Source organism: Stegostoma tigrinum, chromosome 1 (assembly GCF_030684315.1).
Source record: "Stegostoma tigrinum isolate sSteTig4 chromosome 1, sSteTig4.hap1, whole genome shotgun sequence".
NCBI lineage: Eukaryota > Metazoa > Chordata > Chondrichthyes > Orectolobiformes > Stegostomatidae > Stegostoma > Stegostoma tigrinum.
This window is the reverse complement of record NC_081354.1, coordinates 188,182,187-188,205,153: the sequence shown is the minus strand read 5'-3', so window position 1 is coordinate 188,205,153 and position 22,967 is coordinate 188,182,187. Positions and strand designations below refer to the sequence as shown.

General features: G+C 47.9%; 1 protein-coding gene across 6 annotated transcripts in view; it reads left to right on the top strand.

Annotated features, from left to right (window-relative positions):
* LOC125450419 (lysyl oxidase homolog 3B-like) overlaps window positions 1-22,967 on the top strand; it is a 90,844-nt gene that overhangs the window by 46,439 nt on the left and 21,438 nt on the right. For 4 of the 6 annotated variants that reach the window (XM_059650705.1, XM_059650695.1, XM_059650702.1 and 1 more), the window contains 2 exons: window positions 1,929-2,083; window positions 21,819-21,989. In XM_059650705.1, the coding sequence (XP_059506688.1) occupies window positions 1,929-2,083; window positions 21,819-21,989 (326 nt within the window). Of the gene's footprint in view, window positions 1-1,928; window positions 2,084-21,818; window positions 21,990-22,335; window positions 22,492-22,967 lie in introns of all 6 variants that reach the window. The other 2 variants (XM_059650714.1, XM_059650699.1) reach the window with 2 other exon arrangements.

Genomic DNA, 22,967 nt, shown 5'->3' with positions numbered 1-22,967 from the left:
GAGTTGATTGGAAGGGGAAGCCGAGCAGGGAAGATGACGGAGTGGTAATGGCATGACAGCTGGGGGTAATTTGAGAGGCTTAGCAGGAATTCATCCCAAGGAAGAAGAAACATAATCAGGGGTAGATGAGGCTGACAAGGGAAGTCAGGGACAGCAGAGGAAAGTGAATGCAACGTTTGCATTCATTTCAAGAGGGCGAGAATAGAAGTGCAGAGATGTGTTGCTGAGGCAGTGTAAGGCTCTGATCGGCTCACATTTGGAATATTGTGAGCAGCTTTGAGCTCTATTATCTAAGGGAGGATGGGCTGGCATTGGAGGGAGTCCAGAAGGGGTTCATTAGAAATGATCCTGGGAATGAAGATCTTGTCATATGAGGAGTGGTTGAGAACTTCAGGTGTTTGATAAGGTTCCCCATGGCAGGCTGATGGAGAAAGTGAAGTCACATGGGGTCCAGGGTGTGCTAGCCAGATGGATAAAAAACTGGCTGGGCAACAGGAGACAGAGAGTACTAGTGGAAGGGAGTTTCTCAAATTGGAGACCTGTAACCAGTGGTGTTCCACAGGGATCTGTGCTGGGACCACTGTTGTTTGTGATATACGTAAATGATCTGGAGGGAGGTGTAGGTGGTCTGATCAGCAAGTTTGCAGATGACACTAAGATTGGTGGCGTAGCAGATAGTGAAGGGGACTGTCAGAAATTACAGCAGAATATAGATAGACTGGAGAGTTGGGCAGATAAATGGCAGATGGAGTTCAATCCGGGCAAATGCGAGGTGATGCATTTTGGAAGATCAAATTCAAGGGCGAATTATACAGTAAATGGAAAAGTCCTAGGGAAAATTGATGAACAGAGAGATCTGGGTGTTCAGGTCCATTTTTCCCTGAAGGTGACAACGCAGGTCAATAGGGTGGCCAAGAAGGCATATGGCATGCTTTCCTTCCTCCCACCTCAAATCGCACCTCCATTTCCTACCTACTAACCTCATCCCGCCTTCTTGACCTGTCTGTCCTCCCCGGAGATAATGCGAACTGCAGATGCTGGAGAATCTGAGTTAACAAGGTGTGGGGCTGGATGAACACAGCAGGCCAAGCAGCATCTTAGGAGCAGGAAAGCTGACTTCAGGCCTAGACCCTTCAGGTTTTGTGCTCCTGAGATGCTGCTTGGCCTCTTGTGTTCATCCAGCCCCACACTTTGTTACCTTGAGTAGTCCCTGGACCGACCTATCCCCTCCCTACCTCTCCACCTACACTCACCTTTACTGGCTCCATCCCCGCCTCTTTGACCTGTCTGTCTCCTCTCCACCTAGCTTCTCCTCTATCCATCTTTGGTCCGTCTCCCCCTCTCTCCCTATTTATTTCAGAACGCTTTCCCCCTCCCCCTTTTCTGATGAAGGTTCTTGGCTCGAAACGTCAGCCTTCCTGCTCCTATGCTGCTGCTCGGCCTGCGTGTTCATCCAGCCCCACACCTTGTTACCAAGGGAGAAGGCAGGAGAGCAGGGTTGAGAAACGTAAGCCATGACCAACTGGTGGAACAGGCTTGATGGGCCGATTGGCCTAATTCTGCTCCTGTACCTTATGGTCTTATAGTGTTATATTCCTGTTCATTTCTTATGAATGTTGTTCTCCTGTCAGAGCATTCCGTTTTTATGGATGCATCAGTGAAACGGATTATTTATTTGATCCCTTGAATTTCAACATTCCTAACTGTTCTATTGACTTGAACTCTATGTAGTCGCCTAATCCTACCGCTTTCTGCTGTCACTGCTCTTAATATTTGTCTCTCCCCTCATCCTCGATCATTCAAGTTTGTTTATTGTTCATCCATAATATCCCACTGGTGCGGAGTTAGTGTTTTTCTCTGTGGACTATTGTTTGCCTGCACTCTGGACTTTAGTGAGTCATGTCTAACTGACTGTCTTTGGTCTGCAGGAATGGGCCCGATTTATCTGAATGAGGTTCACTGCACTGGGTTTGAGAAGTCGATATGGGATTGTGCAGCAAAGAATATCTCTCAGGACGACTGCCGCCACACTGAAGATGCAGCTGTTCGTTGCAATGTCCCCTACATGGGCTTCGAAACTACGGTCAGATCCTTCTGCTCTTTCACCCATATCGCAGGCTCTTGTCAGAGCATTAGTATCAGAGTGTGTGAGTGTGTGTGAGAGAGATTCTGTGTGTGTGTGTGTTTATGTATGAGACACAGTATTATATATATATATATGTGTGTGTGTGTGTGTGTGTGTGTGTGAGAGAGAGAGACAGTATGATGTGTATACATGTGTGTGTGTCAGAGAGAGACAGTATGATGTATATATATATCTGTGTGTGTGTCAGAGAGACAGTATGATGTATATGTGTGTGAGAGAGACAGTATGATGTATGTGTGAGAGAGACAGTATGATGTATATATATGTGTGTGTGTGCGCGTGAGAGAGAGACAGTATGCTGTATATATATATATATGTGTGTGTGTGAGAAAGACAGTATGATGTGTGTGTGTGAGAAAGACAGTATGATGTGTGTGTGTGAGAAAGACAGTATGATGTGTGTGTGTGTGAGAAAGACAGTATGATGTGTGTGTGTGTGAGAAAGACAGTATGATGTGTGTGTGTGAGAGAGAGACAGTATGATGTGTGTGTGTGAGAGAGAGACAGTATGATGTGTGTGTGTGAGAGAGAGACAGTATGATGTGTGTGTGTGTGAGAGAGACAGTATGATGTATATATATGTGTGTGTGTGAGAGAGAGTGAGAGACAGTATGATGTGTGTCTGTGCGTGCGTGAGAGACAGAGAGACAGACAGTATGGTGTGTATGAGAGACAGTATGATGTGTGTGTGTGTGAGAGAGAAGACAGTATGCTGTGTATATATAATATATATGTGTGTATGTGTGTGTGAGAGAAAGACAGTATGATGTGTGTGTGTGAGAGAAAGACAGTATGATGTGTTTGTGTGAGAGAGAGACAGTATGATGTATATATATGTGTGTGTGTGTGTGTGTGAGAGACAGTATGATGTGTGTGCCTGCGTGAGAGAGAGAGAGACAGACAGTATGGTGTGTGTGAGAGAGAGACAGTATGAAGTGTGTGTGTGTGCGAGAGAGAGAGAGATAGTATGATGTATACATATGTGTTTGAGAGACAGTATGATATATATATATGTGTGTGTGTGAGAGAGAGAGAGAGTGATAGACAGTATGATGTGTGTGCATGCGTGAGAGAGAGTGAGAGACAGTATGATGTGTGTGCATGCGTGAGAGAGAGTGAGAGACAGTATGATGTGTGTGAGAGGGAGAGACAGTATTATTTATATGTGTGCATGTGTGAGAGAGAGAGAGAGACAGACAGTATGATATGTGTGTGAGAGAGAGAGACAGTATGATGTGTATGTGTGCGTGAGAGAGAGTGAGAGACAGTATGATGTGTGTGTGAGAGAGAGAGAGACAGACATTATGATATGTGAGTGAGAGAGAGAGACAGTATGATGTGTGTGTGTGAGAGAGACAAAGACAGTATGATGTGTGTGTGTGTGTGAGTGAGAGAGAGAGACAGTATGATGTGTGTGTGTGCGTGTGTGTGTGTGTGAGAGACAGAGACAGTATGATGTGTGTTGATGTGTGTGTGTGAGAGAGAGACAGTATGATGTGTGTGTAAGAGAGAGAGAGTATGAAGTGTGTGTGTGTAAGAGAGAGAGAGTATGATGTGTGTGTGTAAGAGAGAGAGAGAGAGACAGTATGATGTGTATGTGTATATATATATATATATATGTGTGTGTGAGAGATACAGTATGATGTATATATGTGTGTGTGAGAGAGAGATACAGTATGATGTGTGTGTGTGTGAGAGAGAGAGACAGTATGATGTGTGTGTTTGTGAGAGAGAGAGAGACAGTATATTGTGCGTGTTTGTGTGTGAGAGAGAGAGAATGATTTGTGTGTGTGAGAGAGAGAATGATGTGTGTGTGTGTGAGAGACAGTATGATGTGTGTGTGTGTGAGAGAGAGAACAGTATGATGTGTGTGTTTGTGTGAGAGAGAGAGACAGTATGATGTGTGTGTGTGTCAGAGAGAGACAGTATGATGTGTGTGTGTGAGAGAGAGAGAATGATGTATGTGTGCGTGAGAGAGAGTGAGAGACAGTATGATGTGTGTGTGTGCGAGAGAGAGAAATAGTATGATGTGTGTGTGTGAGAGAGAGACAGTATGATGTATACATATGTGTTTGAGAGACAGTATGACATATATGTGTGTGTGTGAGAGAGACAGTATGATGTATATATGTGTGTGTGTGAGAGAGAGATACAGTATGATTATATATTTGTGTATCTGAGACAGAATGATTATATATATATATATATTTGTGTGTGTGAGACAGTATGATGTATATGTGTGTGTGTGTGTGGGGGGAGAGACAGACAGTATGATGTGTATATATATGTGTGTGAGAGAGAGAGATGGTATGATGTGTGTGTGTGTTTGTGTGAGAGAGAGAGAGTATGATGTGTGTGTGTATGTGTGAGAGAGACACAGTATGATGTGTGTGTGTGAGAGAGAGACAGTATGATGTGTGTGTTTGTGAGAGAGAGACAGTATATTGTGTGTGAGTTTGTGTGTGAGAGAGAGAGAATGATGTGTGTGTGTGAGAGAGAGAGAATGATGTGTGTGTTTGTGTGTGAGAGAGAGACAGTATGATGTGTGTGTGTTTGTGAGAGAGAGAGAGACAGTATGATGTGTGTGTTTGTGAGAGAGAGACAGTATATTGTGAGTGTGTTTGTGTGTGAGAGAGAGAGAATGATGTGTGTGTGTGTGAGAGAGACAGTATGATGTGTGTGTGTGTGTGTGAGAGAGAACAGTATGATGTGTGTGTTTGTGTGAGAGAGAGAGACAGCATGATGTGTGTGTGTGCCAGAGAGAGACAGTATGATGTGTGTGTGTGTGTGAGAGAGAGAGAGAGAGAGAATGATGTATGTGTGCGTGAGAGAGAGTGAGAGACAGTATGATGTGTGTGTGTGTGCGAGAGAGAGAAATAGTATGATGTGTGTGTGAGAGAGAGAGACAGTATGATGTATACATATGTGTTTGAGAGACAGTATGATATATATGTGTGTGTGTGAGTGACAGTATGATGTATATATGTGTGTGTGAGAGAGGGAGCGATAGACAGTATGATGTGTATGTGTGCGTGAGAGAGAGTGAGAGACAGTATGATGTGTGTGTGTGCATGAGTGAGAGAGTGAGAGACAGTATGATGTGTGTGTGAGGGAGAGACTATTATTTATATGTGTGCGTGTGTGAGAGAGAGACAGACATTATGATATGTGTGTGTGAGAGAGAGACAGTATGATGTGTGTGTGTGCGAGAGAGAGAGATAGTATGATGTGTGTGTGAGAGAGAGAGACAGTATGATGTATACATATGTGTTTGAGAGACAGTATGATATATATGTGTGTGTGTGAGAGACAGTATGATGTATATATATATATATGTGTGAGAGAGAGAGAGAGAGTGATAGCCAGTATGATGTGTGTGTGAGAGGGAGAGACAGTATTATTTACATGTGTTCGTGTGTGTGAGAGAGTGAGAGACAGACATTATGATATGTGAGTGAGAGAGAGAGACAGTATGATGTGTGTGTGTGTGTGAGAGAGAAAGAGACAGTATGATGTGTGTGTGTGTGTGAGAGAGAGAGAACAGTATGATGTGTGTGTTTGTGTGAGAGAGACAGCATAATGTGTGTGTGTGTCAGAGAGAGACAGTATGATGTGTGTGTGTGTGTGAGAGAGAGAGAGTGAGAGAGAATGATGTATGTGTGCGTGAGAGAGAGTGAGAGACAGTATGATGTGTGTGTGTGCGAGAGAGAGAAATAGTATGATGTGTGTGTGAGAGAGAGAGACAGTATGATGTATACATATGTGTTTGAGAGACAGTATGATATATATGTGTGTGTGTGAGAGACAGTATGATGTATATATGTGTGTGTGAGAGAGGGAGCGGTAGACAGTATGATGTGTATGTGTGCGTGAGAGAGAGTGAGAGACAGTATGATGTGTGTGTGTGCATGCGTGAGAGAGAGTGAGAGACAGTATGATGTGTGTGTGAGAGGGAGAGACTATTATTTATATGTGTGCGTGTGTGAGAGAGAGAGAGACAGACATTATGATATATGTGTGTGAGAGAGAGACAGTATGATGTGTGTGTGTGCGAGAGAGAGAGATAGTATGATGTGTGTGTGAGAGAGAGAGACAGTATGATGTATACATATGTGTTTGAGAGACAGTATGATATATATGTGTGTGTGAGAGAGACAGTATGATGTATATATATATGTGTGTGAGAGAGAGAGAGAGTGATAGCCAGTATGATGTGTGTGTGAGAGGGAGAGACAGTATTATTTACATGTGTTCGTGTGTGTGAGAGAGAGAGAGACAGACATTATGATATGTGAGTGAGAGAGAGAGACAGTATGATGTGTGTGTGTGTGAGAGAGAGAGAGAGACAGTATGATGTGTGTGTGTGTGTGTGTGAGTGAGAGAGAGAGAGACAGTATGATGTGTGTGTGTGTGTGTGTGTGTGTGAGTGAGAGACAGTATGATGTGTGTGTGTGAGAGAGAGAGTATGATGTGTGTGTGTAAGACAGAGAGAGAGAGACAGAATGATGTGTATATATATATATATGCGTGTGTGTGTGTGTGTGTGTGTGAGAGATACAGTATGATGTATATATGTGTGTGAGAGAGAGATACAGTATGATTATGTATTTGTGTGTGAGACAGTATGATTATATATATATATTTGTGTGTGTGAGACAGTATGATGTATATGTGTGTGTGTGTGGGGGGAGAGACAGACAGTATGATGTATAGATATATGTGTGTGTGTGTGAGAGAGAGACAGTATGATGTGTGTGTGTGTGAGAGAGAGACAGTATGATGTGTGTGTGTGTGAGAGAGAGACAGTATGATGTGTGTGTGTGTGAGAGAGAGATGGAATGATGTGTGTCTGTGTGAGAGAGAGATGGAATGATGTGTGTGTGTGTGAGAGAGACGGTATGATGTGTGTGTGAGAGGGAGAGAGACAGTATGATGTGTGTGTGTGTGTGTGTGTGTGTGTGTGAGAGAGTGAGAGACAGTATGGTGTGTGTGTGTGTGTGTGTGTGTGTGTGTGTGTGAGAGAGTGAGAGACAGTATGGTGTGTGTGTGTGTGTGTGTGTGTGTGAGAGAGTGAGAGACAGTATGATGTGTGTGTGTGTGTGTGTGTGTGAGAGACGGTATGATGTGTGTGTGAGAGGGAGAGAGACAGTATGATGTGTGTGTGTGTGAGAGAGAGACAGTATGATGTGTGTGTGTGTGTGAGAGACGGTATGATGTGTGTGTGTGTGTGTGTGTGTGTGAGAGGGAGAGAGACAGTATGATGTGTGTGTGAGAGGGAGAGAGACAGTATGATGTGTGTGTGTGTGAGAGAGAGACAGTATGATGTGTGTGTGTGTGAGAGAGACAGTATGATGTGTGTGTGTGTGTGAGAGACGGTATGATGTGTGTGTGTGTGTGTGTGTGTGTGAGAGGGAGAGAGACAGTATGATGTGTGTGTGTGTGTGAGCGAGTGAGAGACAGTATGATGTGTGTGTGTGTGAGAGAGAGAGAGACAGTATGATGTGTGTGTGAGAGGGAGAGAGACAGTATGATGTGTGTGTGTGTGTGTGTGTGTGAGAGAGTGAGAGACAGTATGGTGTGTGTGTGTGTGTGTGTGTGTGTGTGTGTGTGTGTGTGTGTGTGTGAGAGAGTGAGAGACAGTATGATGTGTGTGTGTGTGTGTGTGTGTGAGAGACGGTATGATGTGTGTGTGAGAGGGAGAGAGACAGTATGATGTGTGTGTGTGTGAGAGAGAGACAGTATGATGTGTGTGTGTGTGTGAGAGACGGTATGATGTGTGTGTGTGTGTGTGTGTGTGTGTGTGAGGGAGAGAGACAGTATGATGTGTGTGTGAGAGGGAGAGAGACAGTATGATGTGTGTGTGTGTGAGAGAGAGACAGTATGATGTGTGTGTGTGTGTGAGAGACAGTATGATGTGTGTGTGTGTGTGAGAGACGGTATGATGTGTGTGTGTGTGTGTGTGAGAGGGAGAGAGACAGTATGATGTGTGTGTGTGTGTGAGCGAGTGAGAGACAGTATGATGTGTGTGTGTGTGAGAGAGAGAGAGACAGTATGATGTGTGTGTGTGTGTGAGAGACGGTATGATGTGTGTGTGTGTGTGTGTGTGTGTGTGAGAGAGTGAGAGACAGTATGGTGTGTGTGTGTGTGTGTGTGAGAGAGTGAGAGACAGTATGGTGTGTGTGTGTGTGTGTGTGTGTGTGTGTGAGAGAGTGAGAGACAGTATGATGTGTGTGTGTGTGTGTGTGTGTGTGTGAGAGACGGTATGATGTGTGTGTGAGAGGGAGAGAGACAGTATGATGTGTGTGTGTGTGAGAGAGAGACAGTATGATGTGTGTGTGTGTGTGAGAGACAGTATGATGTGTGTGTGTGTGTGAGAGATGGTATGATGTGTGTGTGTGTGTGTGAGAGGGAGAGAGACAGTATGATGTGTGTGTGTGTGTGAGCGAGTGAGAGACAGTATGATGTGTGTGTGTGTGAGAGAGAGAGAGACAGTATGATGTGTGTGTGTGTGTGAGAGACGGTATGATGTGTGTGTGTGTGTGAGAGAGTGAGAGACAGTATGGTGTGTGTGTGTGTGTGTGTGAGAGAGTGAGAGACAGTATGATGTGTGTGTGTGTGTGAGAGACGGTATGATGTGTGTGTGTGTGTGTGTGTGTGTGTGTGTGAGAGAGTGAGAGACAGTATGATGTGTGTGTGTGTGTGTGAGAGAGAGACGGTATGATGTGTGTGTGTGTGTGTGTGAGAGGGAGAGAGACAGTATGATGTGTGTGTGTGTGAGCGAGTGAGAGACAGTATGATGTGTGTGTGTGTGTGTGAGAGACGGTATGATGTGTGTGTGAGAGGGAGAGAGACGGTATGATGTGTATATATAAGTGTGTGTGTATAACTGCGTCTGAATGTATGTATTTGTGTTTGTGAGTATATACGTATTTGGGTGTGAAGTGAGGGATGGTGTTTGAGGTGTGTTGTGTGTATGTTTGTATGTGTGCGTGCGTGCATGTGTGTCAGTTGTGTGCACTTGTATGTCAGTGCGTCTGAGTGTATGTGAGTATCTATGTATGTTGGTCTGAAGTGAGAGTGGGGTTTGAGTGGTGTGCATGCACGTGTTTGTGTGTGTGCACGTGTGTTAGTATGCATGTGTGTGGGGTGTTTGTGTGTGTGCACATGTGTTAGTATGCATGTGTGTGGGGTGTTTGTGTGTGTGCACGTGTGTTAGTATGCATGTGTGTGAGGTGTTTGTGTGTGTGCACATGTGTTAGTATGCATGTGTGTGAGGTGTTTGTGTGTGTGCACGTGTGTTAGTATGCATGTGTGTGAGGTGTTTGTGTGTGTGCACATGTGTTAGTATGCATGTGTGTGAGGTGTTTGTGTGTGTGCACATGTGTTAGTATGCATGTGTGTGGGGTGTTTGTGTGTGTGCACATGTGTTAGTATGCATGTGTGTGGGGTGTTTGTGTGTGTGCACATGTGTTAGTATGCATGTGTGTGGGGTGTTTGTGTGTGTGCACACGTGTTAGTATGCATGTGTGTGAGGTGTTTGTGTGTGTGCACGTGTGTTAGTATGCATGTGTGTGGGGTGTTTGTGTGTGTGCACACGTGTTAGTATGCATGTGTGTGGGGTGTTTGTGTGTGTGCACACGTGTTAGTATGCATGTGTGTGGGGTGTTTGTGTGCGTGCACATGTGTTAGTATGCATGTGTGTGGGGTGTTTGTGTGTGCACACGTGTTAGTATGCATGTGTGTGAGGTGTTTGTGTGTGTGCACATGTGTTAGTATGCATGTGTGTGGGGTGTTTGTGTGTGTGCACACGTGTTAGTATGCATGTGTGTGGGGTGTTTGTGTGTGTGCACACGTGTTAGTATGCATGTGTGTGAGGTGTTTGTGTGTGTGCACGTGTTAGTATGCATGTGTGTGGGGTGTTTGTGTGTGTGCACGTGTTAGTATGCATGTGTGTGGGGTGTTTGTGTGTGTGCACATGTGTTAGTATGCATGTGTGTGAGGTGTTTGTGTGTGTGCACATGTGTTAGTATGCATGTGTGTGGGGTGTTTGTGTGTGTGCATGTGTTAGTATGCATGTGTGTGAGGTGTTTGTGTGTGTGCACATGTGTTAGTATGCATGTGTGTGAGGTGTTTGTGTGTGCACATGTGTTAGTATGCATGTGTGTGAGGTGTTTGTGTGTGCACATGTGTTAGTATGCATGTGTGTGAGGTGTTTGTGTGTGTGCACATGTGTTAGTATGCATGTGTGTGGGGTGTTTGTGTGTGTGCACATGTGTTAGTATGCATGTGTGTGGGGTGTTTGTGTGTGTGCACGTGTTAGTATGCATGTGTGTGGGGTGTTTGTGTGTGTGCACATGTGTTAGTATGCATGTGTGTGAGGTGTTTGTGTGTGTGCACACGTGTTAGTATGCATGTGTGTGAGGTGTTTGTGTGTGTGCACACGTGTTAGTATGCATGTGTGTGAGGTGTTTGTGTGTGTGCACGTGTTAGTATGCATGTGTGTGGGCTGTTTGTGTGTGTGCACGTGTTAGTATGCATGTGTGTGGGTGTTTGTGTATATATGTATATGCACAGGCTGAGGGGAGGAGAGGAGAGGATGGCTGATGGGGTAAAATGCTGATGACCATATTGACAGGGAGAAGTAAAGCTGTCATGCACCAGCACCGCCAAACTCAGTAGAAATGGAAGAAATTTCAAAATATTTGGGTGAGAGCCACATCAGCGACAGTAAGTCGCAGTGAGTCTGGATGCAGCTCGCTCTGTCTATTAACTCCAACATAACAGAGCTCATCATTCACACACAACTCAATAACTCACACATACCTCAAACTTACTAAGGGACAGAATGCAGAGCCTCACAATGAGAGACAGTGGAGGAGAATCCAGCAGTTATAAACAAGTCAGTGAGGGAGGGAACAGAGACTGAAGATTCGAAAAGAGCTAGTCACATCAAATGGGTCGTCTGTCCTGGGAGTGTTTGATGGGGACAGTGTAGAGGCAGCTTTATGCTGTATCTAACCCTGTGCTGTCCCTGTCCTGGGAGTGTTTGATGGGGACAGTGTAGAGGGAGCTTTATGCTGTATCTAACCCCGTGCTGTCCCTGTCCTGGGAGTGTTTGATGGGGACAGTGTAGAGGAAGCTTTACCCTGTACCTAACCCCGTTCTGTCCCTGTCCTGGGAGTGTTTGATGGGGACAGTGTAGAGGAAGCTTTACCCTGTGCCTAACACCATGCTGTCCTTGTCCTGGGAGTGTTTGATGGGGGACAGTGTAGAGGGAGCTTTACCCTGTACCTAACCCCGTGCTGTCCCTGTCCTGGGAGTGTTTGATGGGGACAGTGTAGAGGGAGTAAGTATGGCCTATGCTTTCTATGAGAAGGTAGTGAAAGTTGTGCCTTGTGAGGAATGTGTGAGCTCCATTGAGTTGTGGATCCTTGCAATGGTGAAGTATTTCTGCTCGTGATAACTTGCTTTTTAACTCAACAGAGCCAAGGCTGCTGGATTCAAAGCTAAGTGCTGATCGACCAGCGCAGTATTCATCCAGCTCCACACTTTGTTATCGTAGCTGGAGTTTACCCTTTCAGTTCAAATGTGTACCCAGGGTGTAGCCTTTCGCTGGTGCAGTTAGATTTGAAGTGTGCACTCTGGATCACAGTGATTGCTCTGGGGTGTGCACACTGGATCACAGTGTGTGCTCTGTGGGGTTACACACTGGATCGCAGTGTGTACTCTGTGGGGTTACACACTGGATCGCAGTGTGTACTCTGTGGGGTTACACACTGGATCGCAGTGTGTGCTCTGTGGGGTTACACACTGGATTGCAGTGTGTACTCTGTGGGGTTACACACTGGATCGCAGTGAGTGCTCTGTGGGGTTACACACTGGATCGCAGTGAGTGCTCTGTGGGGTTACACACTGGATTGCAGTGTGTACTCTGTGGGGTTACACACTGGATCGCAGTGAGTGCTCTGTGGGGTTACACACTGGATTGCAGTGTGTGCTCTGTGGGGTTACACACTGGATCGCAGTGTGTGCTCTGTGGGGTTACACACTGGATCGCAGTGTGTGCTCTGTGGGGTTACACACTGGATCGCAGTGAGTGCTCTGTGGGGTTACACACTGGATTGCAGTGTGTACTCTGTGGGGTTACACACTGGATCGCAGTGAGTGCTCTGTGGGGTTACACACTGGATCGCAGTGTGTGCTCTGTGGGGTTACACACTGGATCGCAGTGTGTGCTCTGTAGGGTTACACACTGGATCGCAGTGAGTGCTCTGTGGGGTTACACACTGGATCGCAGTGAGTGCTCTGTGGGGTTACACACTGGATCGCAGTGTGTGCTCTGTGGGGTTACACACTGGATCGCAGTGTGTGCTCTGTGGGGTTACACACTGGATCGCAGTGAGTGCTCTGTGGGGTTACACACTGGATTGCAGTGTGTACTCTGTGGGGTTACACACTGGATCGCAGTGAGTGCTCTGTGGGGTTACACACTGGATCGCAGTGTGTGCTCTGTGGGGTTACACACTGGATTGCAGTGTGTGCTCTGTAGGGTTACACACTGGATCGCAGTGTGTGCTCTGTGGGGTTACACACTGGATCGCAGTGAGTGCTCTGTGGGGTTACACACTGGATCGCAGTGTGTACTCTGTGGGGTTACACGCTGGATCGCAGTGTGTGCTCTGTGGGGTTACACGCTGGATCGCAGTGTGTGCTCTGTGGGGTTACACACTGGATCGCAGTGTGTGCTCTGTGGGGTTACACACTGGATTGCAGTGAGTGCTCTGTGGGGTTACACACTGGATCGCAGTGTGTACTCTGTGGGGTTACACACTGGATCGCAGTGTGTGCTCTGTGGGGTTACACACTGGATCGCAGTGTGTGCTCTGTAGGGTTACACACTGGATCGCAGTGTGTACTCTGTGGGGTTACACGCTGGATCGCAGTGTGTGCTCTGTGGGGTTACACGCTGGATCGCAGTGTGTGCTCTGTGGGGTTACACACTGGATCGCAGTGTGTGCTCTGTGGGGTTACACACTGGATTGCAGTGTGTACTCTGTGGGGTTACACACTGGATTGCAGTGTGTACTCTGTGGGGTTACACACTGGATCGCAGTGTGTGCTCTGTGGGGTTACACACTGGATCGCAGTGTGTGCTCTGTGGGGTTACACACTGGATCGCAGTGTGTGCTCTGTGGGGTTACACACTGGATCGCAGTGTGTGCTCTGGTTAATCCTCCAGTTCTGACCCTGAGCCTTGCTGCCCAGCAGCTTTGACAGCTGACCTTTACATCATGTGACTAGTCACATGACTGAGCTGAAGGTGGTCTTCTTTTCCATTGGCCTGTTCAGTGAGCTGGGATGGGCTGGCATGAGTAGGCAGGGCTGGGGCTCTCTGACTTTACCTGTTGCTTGTTGTAGAGTTGCTGAGCGAGAGATCTAAATGAATGCCTGGTTTGCTCAAACTTTGAGCCCCATGACACTTTGAGCCTCAGCCCACTTTGTAATCCTCCCCCTTTCCTCCCAAAACAGCCATCCTGCTGACTGGATCCCATGGTCCACGGAGCTCCCGCTAACAGGGTCCTCCCTCCCACAGAGCTCCTGCAGACTGGATCCCCTGTCTCACTGACTGGATCCCCCATCCCGCAGACTGGATCCTCTGTCCCACTAGGGCGGCACAGCAGCTCAGTGGTTAGCACTGCAGCCTCACAGCACCAGGGACCCGAGTTCGATTCCAGCCTCGGGGTAACTGTCTGTGCGGAGTTTGCACATTCTCCCTGTGTCTGTGTGTGTTTCCTCCGGGTGCTCCAGTTTCCTCCCACAGCCCAAAGATGTGTAGGCTAGGTGGATCGGCCATGCTAAATTGGCCACAGTGTTCAGGGGTGCATGGGTTATAGGGGGATGGGCCTGGGTCGGATACTCCAAGGGGTGGTGTGGACTTGCTGGGCCGAAGAGCCTGTTTCCACACTGTAGGTAATCTAATTCCTCTCACACCCATGTTGTGCTCCTCTTGCTCAATGTGGGAGCTCAGGGACAGGGCTGATGTCCCTGACTCCTTCACATGCAGGAAGCGTGTCCAGCTGCAGCTCTTGTTAGACCGCATGACGGCTCTGGAGCTGCGGATGGACTCACTTTGGAGCATATGCGATGATGAGGGGGTCGTGGATAGCACGTTTAGCAATTTGGTCACACCGCAGAAGAGGATTGCTGAGGGAGAAAGGGAATGGGTGACCAAAAGGCAGAGAAAGAGCAGGAAGGCAGTGCAGGTGTCCCCTGTGGTCATCTCTCTCCAAAACAGGTATTTCGTTTTGGATACTGTTGGGGGAGATGGCTCACCAGGGGAAGGCAGCAGTAGCCAGGTTCATGGCACCGTGGCTGGCTCTGCTGTACAGAAGGGCAGGAAAAAGAGTGGAAGGGCGATAGTCAATGGGGATTCAATTGTAAGGGGAGTAGATAGGTGGTTCTGCGGTCAAAAACGAGACTCCCGAATGGTATGTTGCCTCCCAGGTGCACGGGTCAGGGATGTCTCCGATCAGCTGAAGAACATTCTGAAGGGGGACGGTGAACAGCCAGTTGTCATGGCGCATATAGGCACCAACAATATAGGCAGAAAACGGGATGAGGTCCTACAAGCAGAATTTAGGGAGTTAGGAGTCAAGTTAAAAAGTAGGACCTCAAAGGTAGTAATCTCAGGATTGCTCCCAGTGCCACGTGCTAGTCAGTGCAGAAATGAAAGAATAGCCCGGATGAATGCGTGGCTTGAGAGATGGTGTAGGAGGAAGTGGTTCAGATTTTTGGGACATTGGAACTGGTTCTGGGGAAGGTGGGACTATTACAAATTGGACGGTCTACACCTGAACCCGACTGGAACCAATGTCCTTGGGGGTGCTTTTGCTAATGCTGTGGGTTTAAACTAATGTGGCAGGGGATGGGAACCAAATATTGGATAGTAAGGAGGTCGTAATGAAAGCCTGTGGGGAACTAGATAATGGAGTCAGTGTGACCAAAGGGAATAGTAGTCGGGGAGCAGATGATGAACACAAAGGGACAGGTGGTCTGAGGTTCATTTGTTTTAATGCGAGAAGTGTAGTAGATCAGGCAGATGAGCTTAGGGCTTGGATCGGTACCTGGAGGTATGATGTTATTGCTATTACTGAGACTTGGTTGAGGGAAGGGCATGACTGGCAACTAGTTGTCCCAGGATATCGATGCTTCAGGCGGGATAGAGAGGGAGGTAAAAGGGGTGGAGGAGTTGCAGTAATGGTCTAAAATGATATCACAGCCATACTGAAGGAGGGCCCCATGGAGGACTCAAGCAGTGAGACAATATGGGTAGAACTCAGAAACAGGAAGGGTGCAGTAACAATGTTGGGGCTGTACTACAGGCCTCCCAACAGCGAGCGTGAGATAGAGGCACAAATATGTGAACAGATAATGGAAAGGTGTAGGAGAAACAGGGTGGTGGTGATGGGAGATTTTAATTTTCCCAACATTGACTGGGATTCACTCAGTGTTAGGGGGCAAGATGGAGCAGAAATTGTAAGGTGTGTCCAGGAGGGTTTTCTGGAGCAGGATGTATGTAGTCCAACTCGGGAAGGGGCCACACTGGACCTGGTGTTGGGGAATGAACCCGGCCAGGTGGTTGATATTACAGTAGGGGACTACTTTGGAAATAGTGACCACAATTCCGTAAGTTTTACAATACTCATGGACAAAGATGGGGGTGGTCCTAAATGAAGAGTACTAAACTGGGGGAAGGCCAGGATACCAAGATTCAGCAGGATCTGAGGAATGTAGATTGGGAGAAACTGTTTGAAGGTAAATCTACATTTGACCTGTGGGAGGCTTTTAAGGAGAGGTTGATTAGCACGCAGGAGAGACATGTTCCTGTGAAAATGAGGAATAGAAATGGCAAGATTAAGGAACCATGGATAACGGGTGACATTGTGAGACTAGCCAAGAGGAAAAAGGAAGCATACATGAGGTCTAGGCGACTGAAGACAGACGAAGCTTTGCAAGAAAATCGGGAATGTAGAGTGAATCTGAAACGAGGGATTAAGAGGGCAAAGAGAGGACATGAGATATTTCTGGCAAACATGGTTAAGAAAAATCACAAAGCCTTTTATTCATATATAAAGAGCAAGAGGGTAACTGGAGAAAGGATTGGCCACTTAAGGACAAAGAAGGAAAGTTATGCGCTGAGTCAGAGAAAATGGGTGACATTCTTAACGAGTACTTTGCATCGGTATTCAGCAAGGAGAGGGACATGACAGATGTTGACATTAGGGATAGATGTTTGCTTACTCTCGGTCAAGTTGACATAAGGAAGGAGGAAGTGTTGGGTATCCTAAAAGACATTAAGGTGGACAAGTCCCCAGGTCCGGATGGGATCTATCCCAGGTTACTGTTGGAAGTGAGAGAGGAAATAGCGAGGGCTTTAACAGATATCTTTGCAGCATCCTTAGACACGGGTAAGGTCCCAGAGGACTGGAGACTTGCTAATGTTGTCCCCTTGTTTAAGAAGGATAGCACGGATAATCCAGGTAATTATCGACCGGTGAGCCTGACGTCAGTGGTAGGGAAGCTACTGGAGAAGATACTGAGGGATAGGATGTATTCCCATTTGGAAGAAAATGGGCTGATCAGTGATAGGCAACATGCTTTTGTACAGGGAAGGTCATGTCTTACCAACTGAATAGAATTCTTTGAGGACGTGACAAAGTTGATAGATTGGGGAAAGGCTGTAGATGTCATATACATGGACTTCAGTAGGGCGTTTGATAAGGTTCCCCATGGCAGGCTGATGGAGAAAGTGAAGTCACATGGGGTCCAGGGTGTGCTAGCTAGATGGATAGAGAACTGGCTGGGCAACAGGATACAGAGGTTAGTAGTAGAAGGAAGTTTCTCAAATTGGTGACCTGTGACCAGTGGTGTTCCACAGGGATCTGTGCTGGGACCACTGTTGTTTGTGATATACGTAAATGATCTGGAGGGAGGTGTAGGTGGTCTGATCAGCAAGTTTGCAGATGACACTAAGATTGGTGGAGTAGCAGATAGTGAAGGGGACTGTCAGAGATTACAGCAGAATATAGATAGACTGGAGAGTTGGGCAGATAAATGGCAGATGGAATTCAATCCGGGCAAATGTGAGGTGATGCATTTTGGAAGATCAAATTCAAGGGCGAACTATACAGTAAATGGAAAAGTCCTGGGAAAATTGATGAACAGAGAGATCTGGGTGTTCAGGTCCATTGTTCCCTGAAGGTGGCGACGCAGGTCAATAGGGTGGTCAAGAAGGCATATGGCATACTTTCCTTCATTGGACGGGGTATTGAGTACAATAGTTGGCAGGTCATGTTGCAGTTGTTTAGGGCTTTGGTTCGGCCACATTTGGAGTACTGTGTACAGTTCTGGTCGCCACATTACCAAAAGGATGTGGATGCTTTGGAGAGGGTGCAGAGGAGGTTCACCAGGATGTTGCCTGGTATGGAGGGTGCCAGCTGTGAAGAAAGGTTGAGTAGATTAGGATTATTTTCATTAGAAAGACGGAGATTGAGGGGGGACCTGATTGAGGTCTACAAAATCATGAGGGGTATAGACAGGGTGAGTAGCAAGAAGCTTTTTCCCAGAGTGGGGGACTCAATTACTAGGGATCATGAGTTCAAAGTGAGAGGAGGAAAGTTTAGAAACAAAGAAACAAGAAACAAAGAAACCTACAGCACAGGAACAGGCCCTTCGGCCCTCCAAGAGTGCGCCAATCAAGATCCTCTGTCTAACCTGTCATCTATTTTCTAACGGTCTGTGTCCATTTGCTCCCTGCCCATCCATGTACCTGTCCAGATATATCTTAAAAGATGCTAACGTGTCTGCGTCTACCACCTCCACTGGCAACGTGTTCCAGGCACCCACCACCCTCTGCGTAAAGAACTTCCTACGCATATCTCCCTTAAACTTTTCCCCTCTCACCTTGATATCATCACCCCTAGTAATTGAGTCCCTCACTCTGGGAAAAGGCTTCTTGCTATCCACCCTGTCTATATACCCCTCATGATTTTGTAGACCTCAATCAGGTCCCCCCTCAATCTCCGTCTTTCTAATGAAAATAATCCTAATCTATTCAACGTCTCTTCATAGCTAGCACCCTCCATACTAGGCAACATCCTGGTGAACCTCCTCTGCACCCTCTCCAAAGCATCCACATCCTTTTGGTAATGTGGCAACCAGAACTGTACACAGTACTCCAAATATGGCCGAACCAAAGTCCTATACAACTGCAACATGACCTGCCAACTCTTGTACTCAGTACCCCATCCAGTGAAGGAAAGCATGCCATATGCCTTCTTGACCACCCTATTGACCTGCGTTGACACCTTCAGGGAACAATGGACCTGAACTCCCAGATCTCTCTGTTCATCAATTTTCCCCAGGACTTTTCCATTTACTATACAGTTCGTCCTTGAATTGGATCTTTCAAAATGCATCACCTCGCATTTGCCCGGATTGAACTCCATCTGCCATTTATCTGCCCAACTCTCCAGTGTATCTATATTCTGCTGTAGATATGGGGAGATATGCGTGGAAAGTTCTTTACGCAGAGGGTGGTGGGTGCCTGGAATGCGTTGCCAGTGGAGGTGGTAGCCGCAGACACGTTAGCGTCTTTTCAGATATATTTGGACAGGTACATGGATGGGCAGGGAGCAAATGGACACAGACCGTTAGAAAATAGATGACAGGTTAGACAGAGGATCTTGATTGGCGCAGGCTTGGAGGGCCGAAGGGCCTGTTCCTGTGCTGTAATTTTCTTTGTTTTTTGTTCTTAATCTGTCTGGATTTTCTCTCCTGTGGAACTACCGTGGTCTGGATCCCCTCACACATGGAGCTCCCACAGACTGGATCCCCTCTCCTGTCAAGCTCCCACAGACTGGATCCTCTCCCGCAGAGCTCCTGTGTGGATCCCCTCTCCCACATAGCTCCGGTGGACTGGATCCTCTCTCCTGCGGACTGGATACCGTTGCCCACAGAGCTCCCGCAGACTGGATCCCCTCTCCCGCAGGCTGGGATCCACAGTGTGCAGGCTCCACGTCTCCCCTTGTTTTGAACAGGCCCCATTGCCATGAAGAGTCACTTATCCAGACAGTCTGTGTTCCCACTTCCTGGGGTGGCCAGTGAGAACAGAATGTTGCTGAGAAGTCGCTGCGGAAATGAGCTGCGTGGTACTGAACCACACAGAATAATACTCCCAGTGCTTCGTCTGCTCAGGAAGGACCTCCCTTCCTGAGTAACAATCAGAGCACAACCATCTCAACATCAAAGCCTGTCCGTCAGGAATGTCAGTGACTCTCCTCCAATTAAACTCTCTGTTACTCATTGACAGGTTCTGTTACCCTCTCACTCATTCCCTGGGTAGAGTTACTGTCTGTTACTCACTCCCAGAATCTCTTACATTCTGCTTCATACTTCCCATATCTATTTCCCTCTGTTACTCACTCTCCGTGCCTGTTACTTCCTGTTACTCACTCTTCATGCCTGTTACTTCCTGTTACTCACTCTTCATGCTTGTTACTCCCTGTTACTCACTCTCCGTGCCTGTTACTTCCTGTTACTCACTCTTCATGCCTGTTACTTCCTGTTACTCACTCTTCATGCCTGTTACTTCCTGTTACTCACTCTTCATGCTTGTTACTCCCTGTTACTCACTTCTCATGCCTGTTACTCCCTGTTACTCACTCTTCATGCTTGTTACTCCCTGTTACTCACTTCTCATGCCTGTTACTCCCTGTTACTCACTCTTCATGCTTGTTACTCCCTGTTACTCACTTCTCATGCCTGTTACTCCCTGTTCGTCACTCTTTGTGCTTGTTACTCCCTGTTACTCACTTCTCATGCCTGTTACTCCCTGTTACTCACTTCTCATACCTGTTACTCCCTGTTTCTCACTTCTCATGCTTGTTACTCCCTGTTACTCACTTCTCATGCCTGTTACTCCCTGTTACTCACTTCTCATACCTGTTACTCCCTGTTTCTCACTTCTCATGCCTGTTACTCCCTGTTACTCACTTCTCATGCCTGTTACTCACTCCTAGGGTCTATGATTCTCTGTTACTCACTCCCCATGTCTGTTACTGACTCCTGGAATCAATCATTGAGAATCTGTAATCTTGTATTTCATTGAGCCGTTAGTTTCTCCTTTCTCCCAGTTTCGGTTGATGTTTCTCGGGGTGTTCCTGTTCCTGAGCAGTGAAGCTCTGGCTCATGTTATTTTCTAGGTGGAAGTACTTTGTCACCTGCTTGATGATGGTTTGCATGGATTTCTCTTGACGCGATAAACGGTATTGTTACCATGGTGATGAGGTTTGCAATGCAATATCCCATTGTAATTGCCGGTATCTGCAGACGGTGCTCAGTGGTTAGTGGTATATAACCCACACGGTGTTTTCCAGTGTGTCACCAATGGGACTGTGATCCTTGACCAGGGCAACCAATCCTCAGGAACGAGAGCTATTTGTCCCTGTCCCGGGGAGAGGGGATGCCCTGGCCCAGGGAAGGAGGTCTCTGCCCCAGGGAGGGGGGTCCCTGGCCTAGGGAAGGAGGTCCCTGGCCTGGGGAGGGGGGTCCCTGGCCTAGGGAAGGAGGACCTTGCCCCAGGGAGGGGTGTCCCTGGCCTGGGGAGGGGGGTCCCTGGCCTAGGGAATGAGGTCCCTGGCCTGGGGAGGTGGGTCCCTGCCCGGGGAGGGGGGGTTCCCCACCTCAGGGAGGGGTTCCCCACCTCATGGTGTGCGATTGGCTTATTGCTGACTGGGATTTAGCTGTGATCCTGCCTCAGCCCACCATATCCCCCTGGGCACAGATGTGGCGCTGAGGCCAGTTTCACTGATCCCCACAGCCACCCCCTGGATACTTCTGGAAGAGGAGGTAAACCTCATGAAAGTGCTCCCACTTCGGTCTCTCCACACAGACTGAGAGAAATATTCCTGTCGGCCTGTTGGCCCCTGACTGGGTTTGTGTTTCCATCAACATCTCCTGGTAATCCGTTCTCCCTCGTGGGTTTATCCAGTTCCCGTTTGGATTCACATTGACCACTCGCTATGGTAATCAGGCCCACAATTTTCCAGCCCCTCTGACTGAGGCCTTTCTCCTCAATGTCCCAGGGACCTTCTGGTAACATTGATTGCTCCCAGGGGCTGACAAATGGGAACATCTTCTCCACATCTGGCCTCTCGGAAATCAAACCTTTTCACAATTTTAAGGGCTACTGTCAGGAATTATAGAATGATACAGTACAGAAGAGGCCTTTCGGCCCATTCAGTCTGTACTGCCACCTACAAAGCCTGCATTACTCCCACTTTCCTACATTAGGCCCAGAGCCTCCTGTTTTTTTCTCATTCAGAGAGAGGAAGGTGCCAGTCTGATCGACCTGTGCTGCAGACGATACCTAACCTCCCAGCTCCAGCTCCAATCTGGGAATTCTGACATCCACACCCACCCCTCCCCCCAGGGTCTTCACCGTCCTGTTGAGGAACTGAGGGCTGCAGTGCACACGGAGTGTGTGTGTATTATCCACAGTACTGACTCTGTCTTTCAGATACTCTGTTGGTGATCCAGCATCGCTATTCCCTCCCCACCTCGCTCCCTCGGCCTGCAGCCTTAACCTTTCTAAATCCACTAACACTCTCAGATCCGCATCACTGGAGGACGTACCCGTTATGAGGGTCGGCTGGAGATACTGATCACAGCAGCTAACGGCACTCAGCAGTGGGGCCTGGTCTGCGGAGAAGCCTGGGGAATGTTGGAAGCCATGGTGGCCTGTCGGCAGCTGGGCGTTGGATACGCCAATCAGGGCGTCCAAGTATGTGAGGCATGGGTCGGAACACACTCTCCCCATCCCCCACAGAGTCACCCCGCTCCTGCTCTGAGAGCTCAGTGCCTCGGAGCGGTGTCCTTAGCCCTGCCTCCCAACCCCCTCCACTACTGGCACTGTCTCTAACAGCATGGCAGGGGGAGGTAAGTAGAGAGGGGGCGAGGGAGTGAGAGAGGGTAAGAAAGAGAGTGAGGGGTAACGAGAGAAGGTGAGAGAGGGGGATACTGGGAGAAGGTGAGGGGTGAGAGATGGATGGAAGAGGCTGAGAGAGGAGGGTGTTGTTGTTGTGGGGTGGAGCAGGTCTGTGGGCTGATACACTGAGAACTCCCTGCAGATTCGGATTGTCGGTGGGAGAACGGCTTACGAAGGCCGTGTGGAGGTTCTGCACGGCAACAAGTGGGGGATAGTATGCAGTGACAGGTGGAGCACCAGAGAGGCTATGGTGGCATGCAGGCAGCTGGACCTGGGTTACACACTGCATGCAGTGACGGTATGTATGGGTGGCTGGGGTCAGCGACTGCACACACTGTGAGGGACACACTCTCTCTCTCCCTCTCTCACACTCCCTCTTCCTCTCTCACACTCCCTCTCCCTCTCACACACTCCCCCTCTCTCTCACACACTCCCCCTCTCTCTCACATTCCCTCTCTCTCTCTCACACACCCTCTCTCTCCCACACCCTCTCTCCCACACACCCTCTCTCCCACACATACACTCTCTCCCACACACACACTCCCTCACTCTCACATACTCTCTCCCACACACACACTCCCTCACTCTCACATACTCCCTCACTCTCACATACTCCCTCTCTCTCACACACTCCCTCTCTCTCACACACTCCCTCTCTCTCACACACACTCCCTCACTCTCACACACAATCCGACTCTCGCACTCACACTCTCTCTTTCTCACACACACACTCTCTCGCGCACGCGCGCACACACTCACTCTCACATACACACT